A 22,717-nucleotide genomic window follows, 5' to 3' on the forward strand; every position below is an offset into this window, starting at 1 on the left:
CCTATTTTGTTACAGTAACGACTCGACACAGTGTATTTCGACAATTTTGTTTTCTTTTAAAGGGCAGCATAATAGAACATGTCTTTCACTCAGAACAAAACCAACCGACTCCACTCATGGGGATGAGTGTGTGTGAGTGTGTGTGTGTGTGTGTGTGTGTGTGTGTGTGTGTGTGTGTGTGTGTGTGTGTGTGTGTGTGTGTGTGTGTGTGTGTGTGTGTGTGTGTGTGTGTGTGTGTGTGTGTGTGTGTGTGTGTGTGTGTGTGTGTGTGTTTGGGGGAGGGGGTAAATTGTGAAATTTTTCTGTGTTGGCTGTGGCATTCAAAATCAAGCCTGCATTGAAGAACCCAGCCCCCGCCAACTTTTCTTTTCTTTTTCCTCCTTTTTTTGCACAGCAAGAGAGTTTAGAAAATAAGCGTGGGTTCTATTCAGTTTCCCCCAGTCCCCTCGCCATCGTCGGCTTTCTGAAACCTATCTACCATCCCCTGTCAGTGCGGTTCCAGAGTCCAATTAGCGCTTTGTAAAGACTTGTTTCTACTGCAGATCTTCCAGAGGCAGGCAGAGTGCTCCCTCTATTCGAGGGTTCCAGTCATAGCCGAGTGTAATAATTAATATGACATCTGGGCACCCGAGTCTCCATTGAAACACCTCTGTCGTTCTGCTTTTGGAGTTCACTGAGACATCATAAAACAAAACCCATAAGGGTCCATTTGTCCTGGGAAATAATCCCAATGTGATATGCGGGATTAATTTTCAATTTGTTAGCTGTTAAACTAAATTGTGGTGTTTATTTATTTTAAATAATGTGGTCGTTTGGGGTCGCCCATGGCACTGACTATACTTTGTATAATTTCTGCAGGTGCATTACAACAGATCAGTCTTATAATAACGTGAAAAGCCCCTACTGAATGCATTTTCAAAGATGCAAACACAGTGATCACGGTTATCAAAATTCTGATTTATCTTTACTAACAATTTATATACATGAATAGGTCTAAATAAAAAGTTTGAAGGGCATAGCTTATATTCAGCTGCATTACCTATTCAACTGTGCTAAAAATAGAGTTTTAGATGAACACACACACACACACACACACACACACACACACACACACACACACACACACACACACACACACACACACACACACACACACACACACACACACACACACACACACACACACACACAATTAGAGAGACAGATCACCAGTGGTAGAAAAAGTACCCAACTGTCATACTTGAGTAAAAGAAAAGCTACCTTAATAGAAAATGATTCAAGTAAAAGTCACCCAGTAAAATTCTACTTGAGTAGAAGTCTATAAGTATTTGGTTTAAAATATACATAAGTATCAAAGTAAAAGTATACATAATTTCAAATTCCTTATATTAAACAAGCCAGATGGCACCATTTTATTTATTTACAGAAAGCCACGGGCACACTCCAACCTTCAAACATCATTTACAAACGAAGCATTAGTGTGTTTAGTGAGTCCACCAGATCAGAGGCAGTAGGGATGAACAGAGATGTTCAGTTGATAAGTGCATGAATTTGACAATTTTTCTGTCCTGCTAAGTATTCAAAATGTAACAAGTACTTTTGGGTGTCAAGGAAAATGTATGGAGTAAAAAGTACAATATTTTCTCAAGAAATGTAGTGAAATAAAAGTACAAGTAGTCAAAAATATAAATAGTAAAATAAAGTACAGATACCCCCCAAAAACGACTTAAGTAGTACTTTAAAGTATTCTTACTTAAGTACTTTACACCACTGGAGATCACTGAAAACAGCAGCTCTGCTGCAGTAAATATCCACAGGCTGTGCACTGAAATTATTCCGCACTTCTGAGAATATACCAACAAATGTAGGTCTTTCAAACATGTAGGCAAAACAATGGTGGCTTGGGTTCCTCACTCAAAGTGTCATATGGGTCAGAAGGGCCTTGGGTCCCTAGACAGTATGGATGAGGTGAAATAGTTGGAAAATATTTTGTCTTGTACAACAGTACCCTCTAGAGGATTGACAGTGCATCACCCAAATGCACCCCGACGAGTAACCACTTGATGGCAGTTGTACTTAGTTTTTAAATCTTTTGATTTAATGCCCACAGCAGTTTGCCACGTTATTCTTTTAGTTTACTGACATTATAATTTATCATTTACACTCATATAATATTCTGGAATTACTAGTCTACATGTGATTGTGACATTAGTCTATATTATGAACAATTGAATAATCAGCTAGGTGGGATTCAGTATTTGTGCATTTCCGTTGGCTGTTTCATTTTTTCTTTACTTCTCAATAACAAACGATATCTGTGGGATTATAATTAAATATCGCCACGTGACCATACGAATCGCAAAATACAAAACGCGTGAAGTCTGTCTCAAGTATGCTTCCGTACTGTTTTTGTCATGTGAGAGTTGTTTAAGGAGGAGCGTACAAATCCTCAGGTCTTACAAGTTTAGTATAGCTTTCTGTTATTTTTAGTGGTTATGGTTGATAATAGTTATCACGCCAAGTTTAAAAGCAGAAGCAACGCCTAAATATACGCTTTTACACAGCTAACTACTGGAGGTTTGTCTAACTTGCTTCTGGATGGTGCAAATTGCGGCTGTCAGTGTCCAGCTCAGCTGTCAAACTGTTATCTAGTGATATGCGGTCCTTGAGCTATGTTCAGCTTGTTAGTTTGGATTTCACCTGAACCCTTTTCCCTCGTGCAATTTGTCTTGGGGAGGCGGACAATGACACTCGGTAAAATATCAGCAGCGAGACAATTATTCAGCGATCTTTCATTGTGTCCATGTTTTCAGACATAGGCAATCCTTTGAAAAAATGTGTGTAGTCTCAATGCTCACGGCGTTAGTGTATCCACCTCCTAGGACCAGTTCTACATACTGTAGCCTACCAATGACATGTATCAACTCGTTTTTCTGCCAGTTATTTACCCACCTACGTGGCAACATATAAATGATTTTCCAGAAGTCATAAACTGCTCTGCCCACTCTCCACTTGCCCACTCGTTGTCCAGCTGTGCCTTTCTAGTCCCTGTACTGTAAATAACAACTCTTGCTTTAGAGGGTCTCTGACTCATTCCCTCCAGTCACGATAAGAGGGTCAAGAGTGAAATAGTAGATGCCATAACAGTCCTTATCACATTCCTTGACCTTCAACATATTTATGACAACATATCTTATATCTATGGGAATAACATGTCCTGACTGTACCCATGGCCTTGACACCAAAACCTTGACATGAACTCTTATTATTTTTGAACAGCTGAATGAACTTATCGTGGGTGACACCAGTGGAAAGCTGCATGTGTACAAGAACGATGACGCCAAGCCTTGGATCTCTAGAACATGTGTGGGCATGGTAAGTGGCTGCTTAGAGGGCATTTCATCACCTCTCTGAGTTCAAATGTCAGCACATTTCAGTACAACTGTAGTGGCGTTAAAGAGGGAATTTGAACACCCCTGCCTGCACATCTGATTTCTGTTGTTATTTTAGCAGATTTAGACAAATATTTAATGAATTCTCTTTTTTGTTTCTTCTTTAGCTCACCTGTGTTGGTGTTGGAGACATCTGCAACTACGGAAGGGTGGGTGTGCAGAAACTGCATAGTCCTCCAGTCAGATGAGGAATAGTTGTGTTTTTTTCCCCCTTGCATCCAATGAGTGCTATCATCTAACTATTCACAGCCTTAACTCATCCATCAGAACTTTGTAGTTGCTGTGGGTGCAGAGGGATGGTTTCACCTGTTTGACCTGTCTGCAGTGGCAGGAGCCAAGTCAGATTCATCCAGCCAGCAGGAGGCGCTGTTCTCTGACGACCAGAAACCCTGCTTCTCTCAGCACATTTCTGCCAGCACCAAAGTCATCCTTATTAGTGACATAGGTAACCTCTCTGTTCTGCACCCATTTCATCCTAGATGTAGGGACCCTCAATACAATTGACCGTTTCTGTTTTGACTGCTTCATTCTCAGCCGTGTGTGTGTGTGTGTGTGTGTGTGTGTGCGTGTGCGTGTGCGTGTGTGTGTGCTTTGCAGATGGGGATGGGCGCAGTGAGCTTGTAGTGGGATACACAGACCATGTGGTGAGAGCGTTCCGCTGGGAGGAGCCTACCGATTCTTCAGACCTGAGCTCTGGACAGCTGGTCCTGCTGAAGAAGTGGCTTCTGGAGGGACTGGCAGGTCTACACACAAACATGGAATATGTCAATCAAAGGCTGAAAAACTCCTGAGGGGTTTCCTACAGAGTAATCTAGATTACTCTACTCAGGGTTTTCTTACCATCTTCAGCAAGCTTTACATTCCAGCTCAGGCCGTTCTACGACGGTGGATATTGCTCGTCCGCCTCCCGCTAACTTTAACAGGCTAGTAACGGCGCATGTCACACATGGCTAGTCGAACTCTTCATTGAGACAATGCTGAAACCTTCATCTATTAATTAATCAGTGCCACATTTTTATTTGTTCTGAGAGAAAAGTTCTCTTGCAAGTTCAGCAGGCTATGGTGTGAAATAGGCTATTAAAAGTGCCGTCTTTATTTTCCAACTTTTCGTTAAGGCCGTCTTTGGTGTGTGTATCAATGCACAAGCACCTTCCCACTCCTATTGATATTTGTTATTTATTAAGTCACACAAAAGTGTTACATTGCGTGAAGTTTAAAATGCATTCTATCATTACTAAATGTGAAATGTGATATGTTAACATTAGTATTTTGTAGCACACAACAAACATTTGATTAATAAAATATTGAGTCAGTTGTCTTCCTCAAATGGAGGGGATGATGCAGTCTTTGCAAGAGGGAGTGAATCTGAGTTAATTGATCCTCAACTCGTGGCTCAGTCATTTCATACAGGGTAAGTGGAGTTAGCTTGCCCAGGAGCAGGTTCATTCTGAAAGATTCGTTGCCATAGAAATTGACCTGGCTAAAAGCTGAGCTACTTTTGTATGACCGGTTATCCCAAGTTGAACTCTGGCCCGACATATAAACCCCACATAACACTGGATGACTTCACATCCTGTAGAGTGTACACTCTACTATTTCTAATCCATTATTTCCTCCTGTGACAGGTGGACAGCCTGTCAGTAAACCCAGACCTAGAGGGTCTTCCTGAACTGATGGTGTCCCAGCCTGGTTGTGGCTTTGCCATCCTGCTGTGCACATGGACACAACAGGGCTCCTCTGAGGCGGGGCCTGGGGAGGAGGCTCCACCCACTCCTGGCAGGTACATACCACTGGACATGCAGAGCACCTAATACTTATGCAGAGAACCTAATACATCTTTAGATGACTATGTTGGTGTCCAGCACTGAGTGCTGCTGTAAACGTATGAATAATTAATTCAATTTCTATGGCTTTAATGTTTTCCTTAACCCCGTGAGAACCAGTGATCTGCAGGTCTTGAGCTGTTTTAGTTCTTTAAAAAAATGTATCAGACTGTCGTATTATTATTATGATATGCAGTTTAAACAATACTCTTGATGCCATTAACAATTTTAAGCATAAAATGTTGGTAATTTTAGTATGTGAACAATGTGATCGTGTAGTTCTTTTTTTGTGTTCCAGGCACACTGACACTGATGGACAGTTCAGAGCAGTTGAAGTGGTCAGTGCAGGTGGATCACCAGCTTTTTGCTCTGCAGAAGCTGGACATCACAGTGAGTCTATAAAAACAGTGTACGTTTTTTTTTTAGTGACTGCCTGTGACCGTGCAGTTTTTGACTGTGCCTCTTGTCTCCAGGGCGACGGCAGAGAGGAGGTGGTGGCGTGTGCCTGGGATGGTCAGACCTACATCATCGACCACAACCGCATGGTGGTGCGCTTCCAGTTTGACGAGAACGTCAATGCTTTCTGTGCAGGTGAGATCTCATTCTGAACCACACATTCTTGTCAGATCCCTCACCAATGCATACCTGATTTACGTGATGACGAAGCAAATGATATTGACAGTATTAATACAAAAAAATGTGTCCAGCTCATGTCACCATTAGATGGCAGTGTTGGACTTCAGGCTCACATAAACAAGCTACATCCTCTCTATCTCCCACTCTCTCGCTCGCTGTCAAATGCTGTCTCTCCAATTTCTGCACGAGCCCCACTGCCTCTGAGAGCAGAGAGAGATCCTATTGTTATCTAATAAGAGGATTAAAGAAATGGGCAAGAGAGAATCAAATTAAATTATTTTTGTCACATGCTTCTTAAACAACAGGTGTGGAGTAACTGTGAAATGCTAATTTACGGGCGCTTTTCAACAGCGCAGAGGATAATACAAATAATAATAATACCACAAGGAATAAATGCAGAATGTGTAACGATGAACCTGCATTGTTGGTTAAGGGCTTGTCATTTCATGGTAAGGTCTACGACACCTGTTGTATTCGGCGCATGTAACAAATAACATCTGGTTTGATTTATTTGATTTGAACAATCCTATTTCTAAACCTCTCCTATTGTCACTGAATGTATATTTTACTGTAATGACTAGGGCCTGGAGTTTTTCCTGATTAAGACATGTGATTAGGGGAAACCCTTGTTGTCTAACCGGCCTTACATGTCGGAGTTTAACAGGTCAGTACACCTGTAAGGATGGCAAGAACAGCCCCTGTCTGGTGTACGTCAGCTTCAACCACAAGATCTATGTGTACTGGAGGGTGGAGCTGGAGCGCATGGAGCCCACCCATCTCCTTAGGGTCCTGGAGGAGAGGCCAGAGTTCAAGGCCCGGCTGGAGCAACTGGGAGTGGGTGAGTTGGAGTTAAACAACAATGTACACCTAAAAGCTACTCTCACTCAAACCATATCAAGGAAAAAAACGAGTTAGTTCTAACCTCCTCCGCAGGCTCGTTACTAGAGAGAGCCGACAGGTGGACTAAGTAGGTCAAAATACAAAAATAATCTTGCATGTAATTTAATTAGAACACAGCACCAGGTAGAGAGCTCCTGGTTTTCCCTGTCCACCATTTTGTTTAGTTCCCCATTAACTCAGCTAATGCTACCTGACACACAAACAGTGCATGTACTGTTCTGTATTCATGTCCTCTAACTGAGAGTAAGGGAAACAGATTAAATGTGTGTGTCCTCTACTCATCTAAATGTATGTAAAAACCTGTCCCCGCCAGCAGACTTTTGTTCTGATGCGTGACTGGAGTATTTATAGAGGTAGAGGCTGGAATCCACGCATTCACTCCTGTGGAGCAGACGGGGCCAGTCTCTTCATCTCTCTCTCTGCCTCTCTCTTCTTTGCTCTCTATATCCCAGGGGAATTCTCTCTCAGCAGGCTAGCAACACTGTCAAAGGGCTGCCCAGATTCACAAACACATCACACACACACACACACACACACACACACACACACTGAGGGACACATCTAGAGACGTACAGAAGTTCCATCACACAGCTGTTCATTGTAGGGTGTGGGTGGACATGCACAGGACAGACTGGGGATATACAGTTGAAGTCGGAAGTTTACATACACCTTAGCCAAATACATTGTTATTCACAATTCCTTACATTTAATCCTAGTAAGAATTCTCTGTCTTAGGTCAGTTAGAATCACCACCTTATTTTAAGAATGTGAAATGTCAGAATAATAGTAAAGAGAGTAATTTATTTCAGCTTTTATTTCTTTCATCACATTCCCAGTGGGTCAGAAGTTTACATACACTCAATTAGTATTTGGTACACAATAAGTTGGGTGAGTCAGGTTTGTAGGCCTCCTTGCTCGCACACGCTTTTTCAGTTCGGCCCACAGTTTTTCTATGGGATTGAGGTCAGGGCTTTGTGTTGGCCACTCCAATACTCCAATACCTTGACTTTGTTGTCCTTAAGCCATTTTGCCACAACTTTGGAAGTATGCTTGGGGTCATTGTACATTTGGAAGACCCATTTGTGACCAAGCTTTAACTTCCTGACTGATGTCTTGAGATGTTGCTTCAATATATCCACGTAATTTTCCATCCACATAATTTTCCTGCCTCATGATGTCATCTATTTTGTGAAGTGCACCAGCCCCTCCTGCAGCAAATCACCCCCACAACATGATGCTGCCACCCCCTTGCTTCACGGTTGGGATGGTGTTCTTCGGCTTGCAAGCCTCCCTCTTTGTCCTACAAACATAACGACGGTCATTAATGCCAAACAGTTCTGTTTTTGTTTTATCAGACCAGAGGACATTTCTCCAAAAAGTACGATCTTTGTCCTCATGTGCAGTTGCAAACCGTAGTCTGGCTTTTTTATGGTGGTTTTGGAGCAGTGGCTTCTTCCTTGCTGAGCTGCCTTTCAGGTTATGTCGATATAGGACTGGTTTGACATTTTCCTCCAGAATCTTCACAAGGTCCTTTGCTGTTGTTCTGGGATTGATTTGCATTTTCGCACCAAAGTGCATTCATCTCTAGGAGACAGAACGTGTCTCCTTCCTGAGCGGTGTGACGGCTGTGTGGTCCCATGGTGTTTATACGTGCGTACTATTGTTTGTACAGATGAAGGTGGTACCTTCAAGCATTTGGAAATTGCTCCCAAGGATGAACCAGACTTGTGGAGGCCAACAATTTTTCTTCTGCGGTCTTGGCTGATTTCTTTAGATTTTCCCATGATGTCAAGCAGAGAGGCACCGAGTTTGAAGGTAGGCCTTGAAATAAAATACATCCACAGGTACACCTCCAAATGACTCAAATGATGTCAATTAGCCTATCAGAAGCTGCTAAAGCCATGATGTCGTTTTCTGGAATTTTCCAAGCTGTTTAAAGGCACAGTCAACTTAGTGTATGTAAACACCTGACCCACTGGAATTGTGATACAGTAAATTATAAGTGAAATAATCTGTCTGTAAACAAGTGTTGGAAAAAGTACTTGTGTCATGCACAACGTAATGTCCTAACCGACTTGCCAAAACTATAGTTTGTTAACAAGAAATTTGTGGAGTGGTTGAAAAAAGGAGTTTTGATGACTCCAACGTAAACTTCTGACTTCAACTGTATTATACATCATGTGAATAGAGAGAAATAGTAATGGTGTCTTTTTGTAGGCACCACTCTGCCATGGTTCGTTGGGCAAGGCCTATGGGTAAATTAATGGAGATTTTGGATATACGCGATGAAACAAGGTTGGTGGTAAACACAGTTGGAGGGGATCTTGTTCTATGAGACGATCTTCATCCGCTAACATCACTTTTTTTTGTGAATTCTGAAGCATTTATGTCATCAAAAAAAGCACACGGTGCACATGAAAGGCTTCATAATTCATAAAGGCCACGTTTACTGCCTGATATTATCTCATCGAACAAAACGTAGAAGATCTCCTAAGCCTGTGTTAACCTCAGACCTTATTTTCGGCGTTTATCCCAAAACCCCGTTCTTTCCCATTCATTTCCCCCAAAGAAACAAACCTCTTTTCCGTTTTTTTTCAGGACGACAAGCTGCCGAGCTCTATTCAGGCTTATCTTTCTGCTACATGAGCACTATCTCCATCTGTCCCTGGGCTCCCACCAATGAATGACATAGACTGCACTACATAATACAGTAGCTAGCTTCCTGTCTGTTTATGTTTGTGTTGCGTATGCACGTACTGTGTGACTGTTCGTTTGTACTATACTCTGCTGCTCTGCATGGCCCTCTCTGTCGGAGCCAGTAGCTGCTGTGCTCACAGAGTGACAGATGGTCCAGCTACCTGACCCAGTGGGGGCTGCTGAGGGGAGAACGGCTCATAAAAATGGCCGGAACGGTGCAAATGGAATGGCATCAAACCGCTGGAAACCATGTGTTTGATGTATTTGATACCATTCCCTGATTCTGCTCCAGTCATTACAATGAGCCCGTCCTCCCAAATTAAGGTACCACCAACCTCCTGTGCACGACACTGACAGCTTCTATATAAACACTGCCATCCTGGCTACAGGGCAGACACGCTGTTGAACTGTCTCTTGTTTCAACAACAGAATGAAGCACTAGCAGGGTAAATCAATTTGGCCCAAAGAAATGATCATTAATCCCTTAATTAGCCTCTTGATTAAATCAAAGGTCTGGTGAGCTGACTGCTCGCCTAAATGATTACATAGTCTGCAGATAGCCATTTCAGGTAAGCCTTATTCATAAAAAAAACAAAATATATCCTAACAGCAGCTAAGCCTCGTAGCTTCCTGTTCCTGCAGCGTGTTAATAATTGAACCCCTGGGCGTGTTGGTGCTCCTTCCTGCGATTTCAGAGATGAGGGGGGGGAGGTAGGGACAGAGAGAGAGAGGGTAGGGATAGAGAGAGACAGAGGGGGTAGGGACAGAGAGAGACAGAGGGGGTAGGGACAGAGAGGGTAGGGACAGAGAGAGACAGAGGGGGTAGGGACAGAGAGAGGGGGGGGGACAGAGGGGGTAGGGATAGAGCGAGACAAAGGGGGTAGGGACAGAGAGAGACAGAGGGGGTAGGGACAGAGAGAGACAGAGGGGGTAGGGACAGAGAGAGACAGAGGGGGGTAGGGACAGAGAGAGACAGAGGGGGGTAGGGACAGAGAGAGACAGAGGGGGTAGGGACAGAGAGAGACAGAGGGGGTAGGGACAGAGAGAGACAGAGGGTGTAGGGACAGAGAGAGGGGGGTAGGGACAGATAGAGGGGGGCAAAGAGAGAAGGGGGTAGGGACAGAGGGAGACAGAGAGGGTAGGGACAGAGAGGGTAGGGACAGAGAGAGACAGAGGGGGCAGGGACAGAGGGGGCAGGGAGAGAGGGGGAGAGAGAGGGGGGTAGGGACAGAGAGAGGGGGGACAGAGAGAGAAGGGGGGGACAGAGGGAGACAGAGGGGGTAAGGACAGAGGGGGTAAGGACAGAGAGGGTAGGGACAGAGAGAGACAGAGGGGGCAGGGACAGAGGGGGCAGGGAGAGAGGGGGGAGAGAGGGAGAGAGAGAGTTGGGAGAGAGAGAAGGGAGTGGAAGAGAAAGAGGCTCAAAGAGAGGGAGATGTTAGAGAGAAAAGGAGCGACAGACTGTAGCTAGAGAGAGAGAGGTCCTTATGGCTAAACCCAGTTTGCAGTGCGACATCAGTTTATTGCTGATAGATAGCGCTGCCTGTGTGTGTGTAGCTGTCGCCTGTCACCAAGTCTGAGTTCCACACACAATGGTAGACATCTTCACCCACCCACCCATCACAAATAACAACCAAACGCACCCCCCTTCTCTGACTGTCGACAGACCTGAGGTATTATATATGAGTCATTGCTTAATAACACGGAAGGGAGTAAAGTAAATGTATCTACAGTGTGTTTTATGTTTATCAGGAAGCTTATTCTCTCTGGCTTCACAATGTGACAATGCAGGATAATTCTGGCTGTTGCTGTACAAGGCGTCGTGAGGAGAGATGCATGTTGTTATACCTATGGGGACTTTTATGTCTCTCTGCTTGTGCTTATTTCAGCAGTAAATGAATAAGCTGAGTGTCTTCTCAGCAGCGTTGCCATGCAGATGGTACAGTTTACTTTGTACCACCACTCTCAGGTGTTTCACTGTGGCAAGCTGAAACATTTATGTTAAGTGACCTGTGTACCTGTCTGCAGTATGTCATTACTATGTACATATGGGTTTGAACAGCACTTACAAAGTTGGGCCCTCAACAAGAAAGCTCTGACATGCAGCTACTACATACTGTCTGTCTGCATCTCTTGATTTAACATCCTGCCCTAATGCATTTTCTTTAAGGGGCCAGCTAAATGAATGGCCCATCCGTAATGCATGTCACCCTGCTTCTGCATGATGATGTCACACTTTTTCTGCATTACCTTCCCTAAGCAACCATGATCATTCATTCTTAACTCCCCAGTTTAAGTGAATGCCGGTAGAAGAGCTCCTCAGAGCAGCAGGGAGCTCCTCCGCTGGCTCAGCCGTGATTTATTCATCTAAAGCAGTGCTCTCATCTACATTTCAAAACCCACTCTCTTACTCTTACTCAACCCCACTAAAGACAGAGTTTAATACAGAGCGACTCGGTCGAGCCACTGCGGTCCTTCATGAGGAGTTCAGTTTTTTTGTTGCGCCCCTTCCCTGCCCTAAGGCAATGTGCCGGTTTGACAGAGTTAATGTAGCGATAGGCTCAACCACCAATATTTATTCCCGGCATTTCAACTTGTAAGTTATACCAAATGTCAGCCATTTTAGTCCCATTCTCTCTGTCGTTTTGTTCTGTGATCGTTGATCCTCAAGGATCTGGAGAGGTACTGCTGTTACATAATTACCAACAGCGTTATGTAACTTGACCATCAGCAGCAAGACTGTACTCTTGTTTGTCAGTTTTGTATTGCAGAGGACTTCTAAGTCGAGGCAACAAGCGTAAACGCTGGCTGACTGCTGGATGGGTCTATAGGGGAATCCTCCTTAATCCCAAAGGGAAAATCCTATATCAGCCTCTAGTCTGTCTACTCTGGTTCTCATGTATTATAAATGAGGAGGGACGAGTGGAGGACTCAGTGGCTGCCTCAAGTGTGTACTGTATGTGTGTGTCTAGACTCTGGGCTCAGGTGTCTCTTGGGTATCCTACTCTGGAGCTCCCCTCCCCTTTATGGGCCAAGGCCCTGCAGTGCAGTGTGTACCAAAGCATGGACACTTTGTTTTTCATCTGTTTAGTTTCACTTCTCAAGGTTAGAAGTTGCATACAGGTAGCTGCCAAAATAATGGAAACAAAGGGAAATTGACAGCAGGTGCTTCCACACAGGTTCCTGAGTTAGTTAAGTGTTTAACATCATGCTTAGGGTCATGTAAAAAAATACATCTGGGCAGGCCATTATTTCTCCTACCATGACTATGCCCCCATAGGATGACAAAGCCCCCATAGGATGACAAAGCCCCCATAGGATGACAAAGCCCCCATAGGATGACTATGCCCCCATAGGATGACTATGCCCCCATAGGATGACTATGCCCCCATAGGATGACTATGCCCCCATAGGATGACTATGCCCCCATAGGATGACTATGCCCCCATAGGATGACTATGCCCCCATAGGATGACTATGCCCCCATAGGATGACTATGCCCCCATAGGATGACTATGCCCCCATAGGATGACTATGCCACCATAGGATGACAAAGCCCCCATAGGATGACTATGCCCCCATAGGATGACTATGCCCCCATAGGATGACTATGCCACCATAGGAGGACTATGCCCCCATAGGAGGACTATGCCCCCATAGGAGGACTATGCCCCCATAGGAGGACTATGCCCCCATAGGAGGACTATGCCCCCATAGGAGGACTATGCCCCCATAGGAGGACTATGCCCCCATAGGAGGACTATGCCCCCATAGGATGACTATGCCCCCATAGGATGACTATGGATGACTATGCCCCCATAGGATGACTATGGATGACTATGCCCCCATAGGATGACTATGCCCCCATAGGATGCCAAAGCCCCCATAGGATGACTATGCCACCATAGGATGACAAAGCCCCCATAGGATGACTATGCCCCCATAGGATGACAATGCCCTCATAGGATGACAATGCCCCCATAGGATGACAATGCCCCCATAGGATGACTATGCCCCCATAGGAGGACTATGCCCCCATAGGATGAATATGCCCCCATAGGATGCCAAAGCCCCCATAGGATGACTATGCCACCATAGGATGACAAAGCCCCCATAGGATGACTATGCCCCCATAGGATGACTATGCCCCCATAGGATGACTATGCCCCCATAGGATGACTATGCCCCCATAGGATGACTATGCCCCCATAGGATGACAAAGCCCCCATAGGATGCCAAAGCCCCCATAGGATGACTATGCCCCCATAGGATGACTATGGATGACTATGCCCCCATAGGATGACAATGCCCCCATAGGATGACAATGCCCCCATCCACAGCATTTTCCACCACCATCCACAAAACACTAAAGGATGGAATTTCTTGTGGAGGAGGTGTGTCTCATCCCTCCAATAGAGTTCCACGCCCTATTAAGACATTTTTACGTTGGTGTTTCCTTTATTTTGGCAGTTTCCTGTACGTTCATTAAGGTATTTAATGAACCGGTGATGGGGACTGTAGAATGATGTGTGTTCTATGTCCTCCTTCCTCTCTGTTAATCATTATATTCATGGGTCTGGCCAGGCTGTTCAACAAGTTATGTGATTATGTTTTTAGGTTGATCGTTGCGCCCGTTACTGTGGCATGAGAAAAACAACGCTGATATATGCCCTTATATGTAGCCGGCTCATTGGTCAGCAGCATTCCTATCAGCTTTGTCGAGACTTGTTCCTGTTTTGCCCGTTAATGGTCAAACGGTTGGCACGTCCGTGTGTCACGCTGCTTCCCAGGACCTGTGTCTCTGTGCGTCAAGACTGAAGGGACAGAAAAACACTGCATTCTATAACTGGGTTCCACTTGGGTCTCGACCTTTGACTCCATCTGCCGACTACGGCCTCTGACTGCAGTCCCAGTACTTGCTACATCATGTTATTCAGTATATCAAATCTTCTAATGTTAGGTTCTTAAGTGTTTGTCTACTTTATGTAGATGTGTGTCAAGCCCCTGCAAATAGAGTAATGTCAAGGCCAGCAATTGGTTCCATATTTTATTTATTTATTTTCCACATAGGACACAGCTGGCCTGGTATAATAAATGCAACATGGAGGAGTGGAATGGTTCCTGTGTGAATTTGACCTTTGCCCTGACATTTCCCCAATGCCATCAGGCTGGATGTTACACTATCTAATACAGAAGCAGCAGACAGATGACCCTGGGAATTAACCACCCAGGGGTAATGTCCCCACCAGCTGTGTGTGTGTGTGTGTGTGTGTGTGTGTGTGTGTGTGTGTGTGTGTGTGTGTGTGTGTGTGTGTGTGTGTGTGTGTGTGTGTGTGTGTGTGTGTGTGTGTGTGTGTGTATTTAAGCAATGGGAGCTATTCTTGTCTCCACTCTCCTGTAGTTTTTACACTTTGTATTGATAGTCAGTGTTGACATCTGTTTGGTCTCACTTGTCCAGGTTAGAAGTTAGAGCTCGTAACAGAAGTTCATTAGGGAATAGAGTAAACCGACGACGGGGACTGTAGAATGATGTGTGTTCTATGTCCTCCTTCCGTTCTGTTAATCATTATATTCATGGGTCTGGCCAGGCTGTTCAACAAGTTTTGGATTTTGTTTTTAAGTTGTCTCTCCCACCGTGGCATAAGAAAAACAACACTTTCTTTTGACTGTGTGTAATGGACGGAGGACTTTTTTTTGACTGTGTGTAATGGATGGAAGACTTTTTTTTGACTGTGTGTAATGGACGGAGGACTATTTTTCTCTCTCTCTCAGAGATAGAGAATGTTAACATTTCATGTGCTTCCACAGAGCATGGATACCGGGTTAGTGTAATCGTAGGAAGGTTGAAAACAACTGTTCTGATGAAGCAGAATGGTGAGGCTATGATCAGGGCGTCTTTAAACACACTATAATGGATGCATTTGTATAATTGTAAATGAAGGATAATCTTTCTTTTTTTGAAGTTGATTTGCAACATGCCATTTTATTTACACTACATAATATTATTTTGGGTAAAGCATCAACAGCTATAATTACCTTAGAAGAAAGGGGTACATTTAAATGTCATTACAAATGATAATAATCGAGTTATAATTGAAGTTAAAGCTGGAGGGGGAAAAAATGTGATATGGTGTTGAAGGCATTAGGCTGTAAGAGCTTTAGCCAACATAAAAGGGTTTGGGAAACGTTCCCCTTTGAGTCCCATCTAAGCTCAAAGACAGGGCTAATAATAAGTACTGTCGGAAATAGTCTTTCCTCTTTGCGGGAAAAGAAAATGGTCCTACTCTGAAAACTGACAGCCGCCTCTCGTACAAACAGCCTTTACGGAAAAACCCCATGAACTTCACGTGATCTTATGTGAAATGAATGTGATAACATGTGACAACATGTAAAGTGACATGTGATTAACATCTACCGACACATGAAAATGTGATCACGTGAAGTGTTCCAAAAACATGATTTCAACGTGAAATATAGTTTTCTGTGTAAGGGAGTATCCCCCTCAAATCCTTAACCTTCGCCATCAGGTCACTCGGTTGTCATGGCGGTCTCCTCACACGACTAATAATAATATTGCGGGTCAGATGGCACTTGTGTGACACTAAAGAAGCCCCCTGATCACTAGCACTGAGACTGATTCATATTTCAGTTCAGCCATCATTGTCCCTTCAAGGTCTCCTCTCTATCAAACACTGTATATCAATTCAAGGCGCTTTATTGGCATGGGAAACATTTGAAGTCGGAAGTTTCTCACAATTCCTGACATTTAATCGTAGTAAAAATTTATTGTCTTAGATCAGTTAGGATCACCACTTTATTTTAAGAATGTGAAATGTCAGAATAATAGTAGCGAGAATGATTTACTTCAGGTTTTATTTCTTTCATCACATTCCCAGTGGGTCAGAAGTTTACATACACTCAATTAGTATTTGGTAGCATTGCCTTTAAATAGTTTAACTTGGGTCAAACGTTTCGGGTAGCCTTCCACAAGCTTCCCAAAATAAGTTGGGTGAATTATGGCCCATTCCTCCTGACAGAACTGGTGTAACTGAGTCAGGTTTGTAGGCCTCCTTGCTCATACATGCTTTTTCAGTTCTGCCCACAAATTTTCTATAGGATTGAGGTCAGGGCTTTGATGGCCACTCCAATACCTTGACTTTGTTGTCCTTAAGCCATTTTGCCACAGTGTTGGAAGTATGCTTGGGGTCGTTGTCCACTTGGAAGACCCATTTGCGACCAAGCTTTAACTTCCTGACTGATGTCTTGAGATGTTGCTTCAATATATCCACATCCCCTTATGATGCCATCTATTTTGTGAAGTGCACCAGTCCCTCCTTCAGCAAAGCACCCCCACAACATGATGCTGCCACCCCCGTGCTTCACGTTTGGGATGGTGTTCTTCGGCTTGCAAGCATCCCCCCTTTTCCTACAAACATAACGACAGTCATTATGGCCAAACAGTTCTATTTTTGTTTCATCCGACCAGAGGACATTTCTCTTAAAAGTATGATCTTTGTCCCCATGTACAGCTGCAAACCATAGTCTGGCTTTTTTATGGCGGTTTTGGAGCAGTGGCTTCTTCCTTGCTGAGCGCCTTTTCAGGTTATGTTGATATAGGACTCGTTTTTACTGTGGATATCAATACTTTTGTACCTGTTTCCTTCAGCATCTTCACAAGGTCCTTTATTGTTGTTCTGGGATTGATTTGCACTTTCGCACCATAGTACGTTCATCTCTAGGAGACAGAACGTGTCTCCTTCCTGAGCGGTGTGATGGCTGCGTGGTCCCATGGTGTTTATACTTGCATACTATTGTTTGTTCAGATGAACGTGGTACCTTCAGGCGTTTGGAAATTGCTCCCAAGGATGAACCAGAATTCTGGAGGTCTATAATTAATTTTCTGAGGTCTTGGCTGATTTCCTTTGATTTTCCCATGATGTCAAGCAAAGAGGCACTGAGTTTGAAGGTAGGCTTTGAAATACATCCACAGGTACACCTCCAATTGACTCAAATGATGTCAATTAGCCTATCAGAAGCTGCTAAAGCCATGATGTTATTTTCTGGAATTTTCCAAGCTGTTTAAAGGCACAGTCAACTTAGTGTATGTAAACTTCTGACCCACTGGAATTGTGATACAGTGAAATAATCTGTCTGTAAACAATTGTTGGAAAAATTACTTGTGTCATGCACAAAGCAGATGTCCTAACCGACTTGCCAAAACTATAGTTTGTTAACAAGACATTTTTGGAGTGGTTGAAAAACCAACCTAAGTGTTTGTAAACTTCCGACTTCAACTCTAAGTTTACATTGCCTAAGCAAATGAAGTAGATAATATACAAAAGTGAAATTAACAATAAAAATGAATAGTAAACATTACTCACAGAAGTTCCAAAAGAATAAAGACATTTCAAATGTCATTATGTACAGTATATATACAGTGTTGTAACGATGTGCAAATGGTTGAAGTGCAAAAGGGGAAAAAAAAAAGAAAAAAAAAATGGGTTGTATTTACAATGGTGTTTGTTCTTCACTGGTTGCCCTTTTCTTGTGGCAACAGGTCACAAATCTTGCTGCTGTGATGGCACACTGTGGTATTTCACCCAGTAGATATGGGAGTTTATCAAAATCGGGTTTGTTTTCAAATTCCGTGTAATCTGAGGAAAATATGTGTCTCTAATATGGTCATACTTTTGGTAGGTGGATAGGAAGTGCAACTCAGTTTCCACCTCATTTTGTGGGCAGTGTGCACAGCCTGTCTTCTCTTGAGAGCCAGGTCTGCCTATGGTGGCCTTTCTCAATAGCAAGGCTATGCTCACTGAGTCTGTACATAGTCAAAGCTTTCCTTAAGTTTGGGTCAGTCACAGTGGTCAGGTATTCTGCCACTGTGTACTCTCTGTTTAGGGCCAAATAGCATTCTAGTTTGCTCAGTTTTTTTTGTTAATTCTTTCCAATGTGTCAAGTAATTATCTTTTTGTTTTGTCATTCTCATTTGGTTGGGTCTAATTTTGTTGCTGTCCTGGGACTCTGCGGGGTGTGTTTGTGTTTGTGAATAGAGCCCCAGGACCAGCTTGCTTAGTGGACTCTTCTCCATGTTCATGTCTCTGTAGGTGATGGCTTTGTTATAGAAGGTTTAGGAATCGCTTCCTTTTAGGTGGTTGTATAATTTAGCGGTTCTTTTCTGGATTTTGGTAATCAGTAGGTATCATCCTAATTCTGCTCGGCATGCATTATTTGGTGTTTAACGTTGTACACGGAGGATATTTTGGCAGAAGTCTGCATGCAGAGTCTCAGTTTTATATCTCTATAGGCCTACCTACCCCATTTCCATTCTATATCACAGTTTTTATGTGCCATTCTGTGCGTTACTAGCCCACATGCTCCCCTGATCTCTGTAGCACAGAATGAAATAGAACAGTAAAGTATGCATGTATCTATGCTCAGTAGCCCCTCTGTGAGAGCCTCCATGCATAATCTGGGTCTGTTTGTACAATAAAGCCGTATTGATTTTCACATAATATCGCTGCAATGTTGCATTCATACAGGCTGAATAGCATCCATACAGGCTGAATAGCATTCATACAGACTGAATAGCATTCATCCAGGCTGAATAGCATTCATACAGGCTGAAAAGCATTCATACTGGCTGAATATTGAAGTAGTGTTGGTAGTTGTTTACAGACGCTTCATGCATTGTCTCAACCTGAATAGACATGGTAATGTACTGTAATCGGTCCTGGTCCTTGTGAGTATATGAGAGCTGTTAGAAAGATGAGCCATAACAAAGTCCCTAGCCCATTAGACAACACTCATCTTGATGGAGATGTGCTTTTGCTGAGTCTCTGTGGTGGCTACAGTCTGTTCCAAACTGGCATGGTACCCCTGTGCGTGCTTAGGCTTGATGCTGGTGTGTGTGTGCGTGCTTAGGCTTGATGCTGGTGTGTGTGTGTGTGTGTGCATGCGCTCTCGCTCAGGCTTGATCCCAGTGTCACCGTGACGGGTTCTGATCTTGACTGACAACCCACCGGCCCCTATCTACCTCACAAGGGTCCTTGATGTGAGGGCTAGTCTCTGTTTCCTCCGCAGCCCCCACCACGCGGAGAGAGAGAGGAGGAATCGAAACTCAGAGAGTCATTTCTCTTTAACAGGCAAGCCAAATCATCACATTGTGAGTTGACGTACAGAATACAGACAGCGTGCAGAATACAGACAGACAGGTTTCTCCTCCACCCCACCAACCCTGTCTGTTTATTCTCAGGTCTATTACAATAGGAGCAGGTAACATGTCAATTATAATACTGTGTGTCAACACTGGCCTGTAATTTTGACTGCAACTGTGCTGTCTTGTCCAATATTTATTTTCATGTCATGATCTAGTACATGATTTGAAATAACACTTTTCTTTCAATTGCCATAGTTACACCATTTAGCCTGCGATGCTGAAAAGCAATGAAGGCTCTTCCATTTGTGACCGGTTGGACAGAGTCACACATTGACCATCTTTCATCAGTGGAACGCCTATGTAACCTGAGATAGATCCCATGTGTAGTGATGAAGACTCCGAGAGAGATTCAGTGTGTGATGGTTCTGTGAGTGGGAGATTCAGTGTGTGATGGTTCTGTGAGTGGAAGATTCAGTGTGTGATGGTTCTGTGAGTGGGAGAGTCAGTGTGTGATGGTTCTGTGAGTGGGAGATTCAGTGTGTGATGGTTCTGTGAGTGGGAGATTCAGTGTGTGATGGTTCTGTGAGTGGGAGATTCAGTGTGTGATGGTTCTGTGAGTGGGAGATTCAGTGTGTGATGGTTCTGTGAGTGGGAGTGTTGTATCAGCCTTTCATCCCACTGGGTCAGACTATGTCTCCTGCTAGGCTCTGCAGAGCCCCTCTCCTTCCAGTAAGTGAGAACGGTCTCCGGTACGGTGTCTATTTGTTGAGGCGGTCTGAAAATGGACACCGTACTCAAGGTCTGCGGGGAGGTGCTCTGTTACCCTGCAACACTCTTCCAAAGATGGAGAGAGACTTCAGGCGTGGCTAGACTTTAGTGTGGGAGGCAAAAGAGGGTTAGATGCCTCAATGATGCCTCTAGTTTTAATGCATTTTTAATCATATGACTAACAGAATCACAAGTGAGCAATAATACTTACTATTCTGTTTTATTCACAGCAGTTTTCAAGTAATCAAGCAAGAGAATAGCTTGGCGGAGGTCCAGAGGTGTCAAAAGCCCCAACGTAACAACGGAGACTACCATTACTGTTTCCTGTGTTCAACGTTTACACCCCTGAATTATGCCGTTGTTCTCTGCAGAGGAACAAATGATGTGGCCTGTGCACTGACTCCAAAGGAAAGTTGCTACTGGCCTCCCAAAGCATGCTGCGACGGCAAACTACAGTTTTGCACAGATGACTAATGCTTTGGGTTATCTGTAGGGTGCTCGGGGGACGTTCTGTACCTGGCTTTGATATAATGTAGCTCCGCAGAGTTCCTTCTCTCTGTGGGCCTACACTTATGAGCCCACGCGTTGCGTTTAAACCTAGGATAAGCCAGGGACGTCCCATGGCTCAGATGAAACAGTTACTGAGAGACAGTTCAGATGAGATGAATGGACTTGGCTGTTTTTGTGACATGACAACTGATACATCTGTAAAACAGACAGCAGACAGCAGCAGCACAGGACAATAGCTTTTTAAATTGACACTGATCTGATTAGAAGTTTCCTTAGCTGAGGTCCATTTCTCTTCCAAATTTGACATTAGCAATGTTATTCTGAATCCTGTCTACTGCAGTACCTGTTCTTATTCCATCAGCACTGTGGACATGGAGAACAGTGAGAAAATAGTCTCTTGTGACAGCCTTAACATTGAAGCTGATTTGGTGCTGGGTGCCAAGGTAACAACTTGGTCATAGAGACCTCTGCTAGTAGCATTGTTTGGAGCTTGTATTCCTTTGCAGTCAGAGATACATCTGTGTAATATGTGTGGCTCTAGTCCTAAGGCTGTTTGTTGGTAGCAGTGATTCAGCAGAGCACCTGGGGGCTGGGCTGGCAAGGGGGATTAACAAACAGAGGCAGCCTGCCTCGCTGGTTCCTCTCTGATTGGGGGAGCATGCGTAACAGGGTTGGTTATGTTTCCACTTGCCACTGAAGAAATATGTATTCAGTGTATGTATTCCTATTGGTTGGTTGAATTTACATATCAATAAGGTGTTATGCCATTGGCCATGCTTGCAGATAGGGGGAGATCGTGAAACGTAAATTCTAAGCAGTCTGAGGGTGAATGGGCAAGACAAAATATTTAAGAACCTTTGAACGGGGTATGGTAGTAAGTACCAGGCACACCGGTTTGAGTGTGTCAAGAACTGCAACGCTGCTGGGTTTTTCAAGCTCAACTGTTTCCTGTGTGTATCAAGAATGGTCCACTACCCAAAGGACATCAAGCCAACTTGACACAACTGTGGGAAGCATTGGATCAACATTGGTCAGCATCCCTGTGGAACTCTTTCGACACCTTGAAGAGTCCATGCCCCGACGAATTGAGGGTGTTCTGAGTGCAAATGGGGGTGCATTCAATATTAGGAAGGTGTTCCTAGGGTTTTGTACACTGTGTGTGCGCGTGCGTACCTGTTAGATATTGCGGGCTTCCTGGGATTTGCTTTTGTATGTTAGCGCTGTAAGAGGGTTGTTAGCTAGCATTTACTAATTGTAGTGGACACATTAGCTCCCTGCTTATTCAGTTATTTTCATGCTAACAGACGAATCACAAATCTACAGCAATCAACATACTGTTGCTCCTGCATTTCTAATGTGCTTCCTTGTGTCTATTGTCAGGTATTTTGTACTAATTTTGTCGTTATGACGTTTGATTACAAAATACCCAGTCTGATATTGACATGCAAATGACTAATAACGAATCTACAGCCGTCAACCTACTGTCCGTCATATCTAATGTGCTTCCTTGTGTCTATCGTCAGAATAAACACCAATCAACGGGGATCTCTGGCTGAACAGTCCTTTCTTTAAGAACACAACGCAAGAGTTCCGTAGTACGATCACATCTGTTACACATGTTAGCATTAGCACAGGGACGCAGCCAGCCAGGGACCTGCTCCCTAGTCAGAGGAGTCATCCCTCCAGCCCCCCAGTCCCTCGCTGTGGGAACATCTGCTTTCTCTGCTGCGCCAACTTGAAAAGGTTATTTTTATAACGACGTCACAGCAACA

General features: G+C 43.9%; 1 protein-coding gene across 5 annotated transcripts in view; it reads left to right on the top strand.

The window, feature by feature from the left end:
• Positions 1–2,411: 2,411 nt before the first annotated feature.
• The window catches only part of LOC118370804 (KICSTOR complex protein ITFG2-like), a 34,248-nt gene continuing 13,942 nt past the window's right edge, over positions 2,412–22,717 (top strand). For 2 of the 5 annotated variants that reach the window (XM_052460368.1, XM_052460369.1), the window contains exons 1-4: positions 5,083–5,232; positions 5,574–5,665; positions 5,749–5,866; positions 6,576–6,749. In XM_052460368.1, coding sequence (XP_052316328.1) covers positions 5,588–5,665; positions 5,749–5,866; positions 6,576–6,749 — 370 coding nt within the window. In that variant the 5' untranslated portion in view covers positions 5,083–5,232; positions 5,574–5,587. Of the gene's footprint in view, positions 2,578–3,279; positions 3,376–3,559; positions 3,602–3,719; positions 3,898–4,049; positions 4,194–5,077; positions 5,233–5,573; positions 5,666–5,748; positions 5,867–6,575; positions 6,750–20,665; positions 21,595–22,717 lie in introns of those variants that run through there. The other 3 variants (XR_008062942.1, XM_052460370.1, XM_052460371.1) reach the window with 3 other exon arrangements.

This window comes from Oncorhynchus keta, chromosome 13 (assembly GCF_023373465.1).
Source record: "Oncorhynchus keta strain PuntledgeMale-10-30-2019 chromosome 13, Oket_V2, whole genome shotgun sequence".
In the NCBI taxonomy this organism is placed as follows: domain Eukaryota; kingdom Metazoa; phylum Chordata; class Actinopteri; order Salmoniformes; family Salmonidae; genus Oncorhynchus; species Oncorhynchus keta.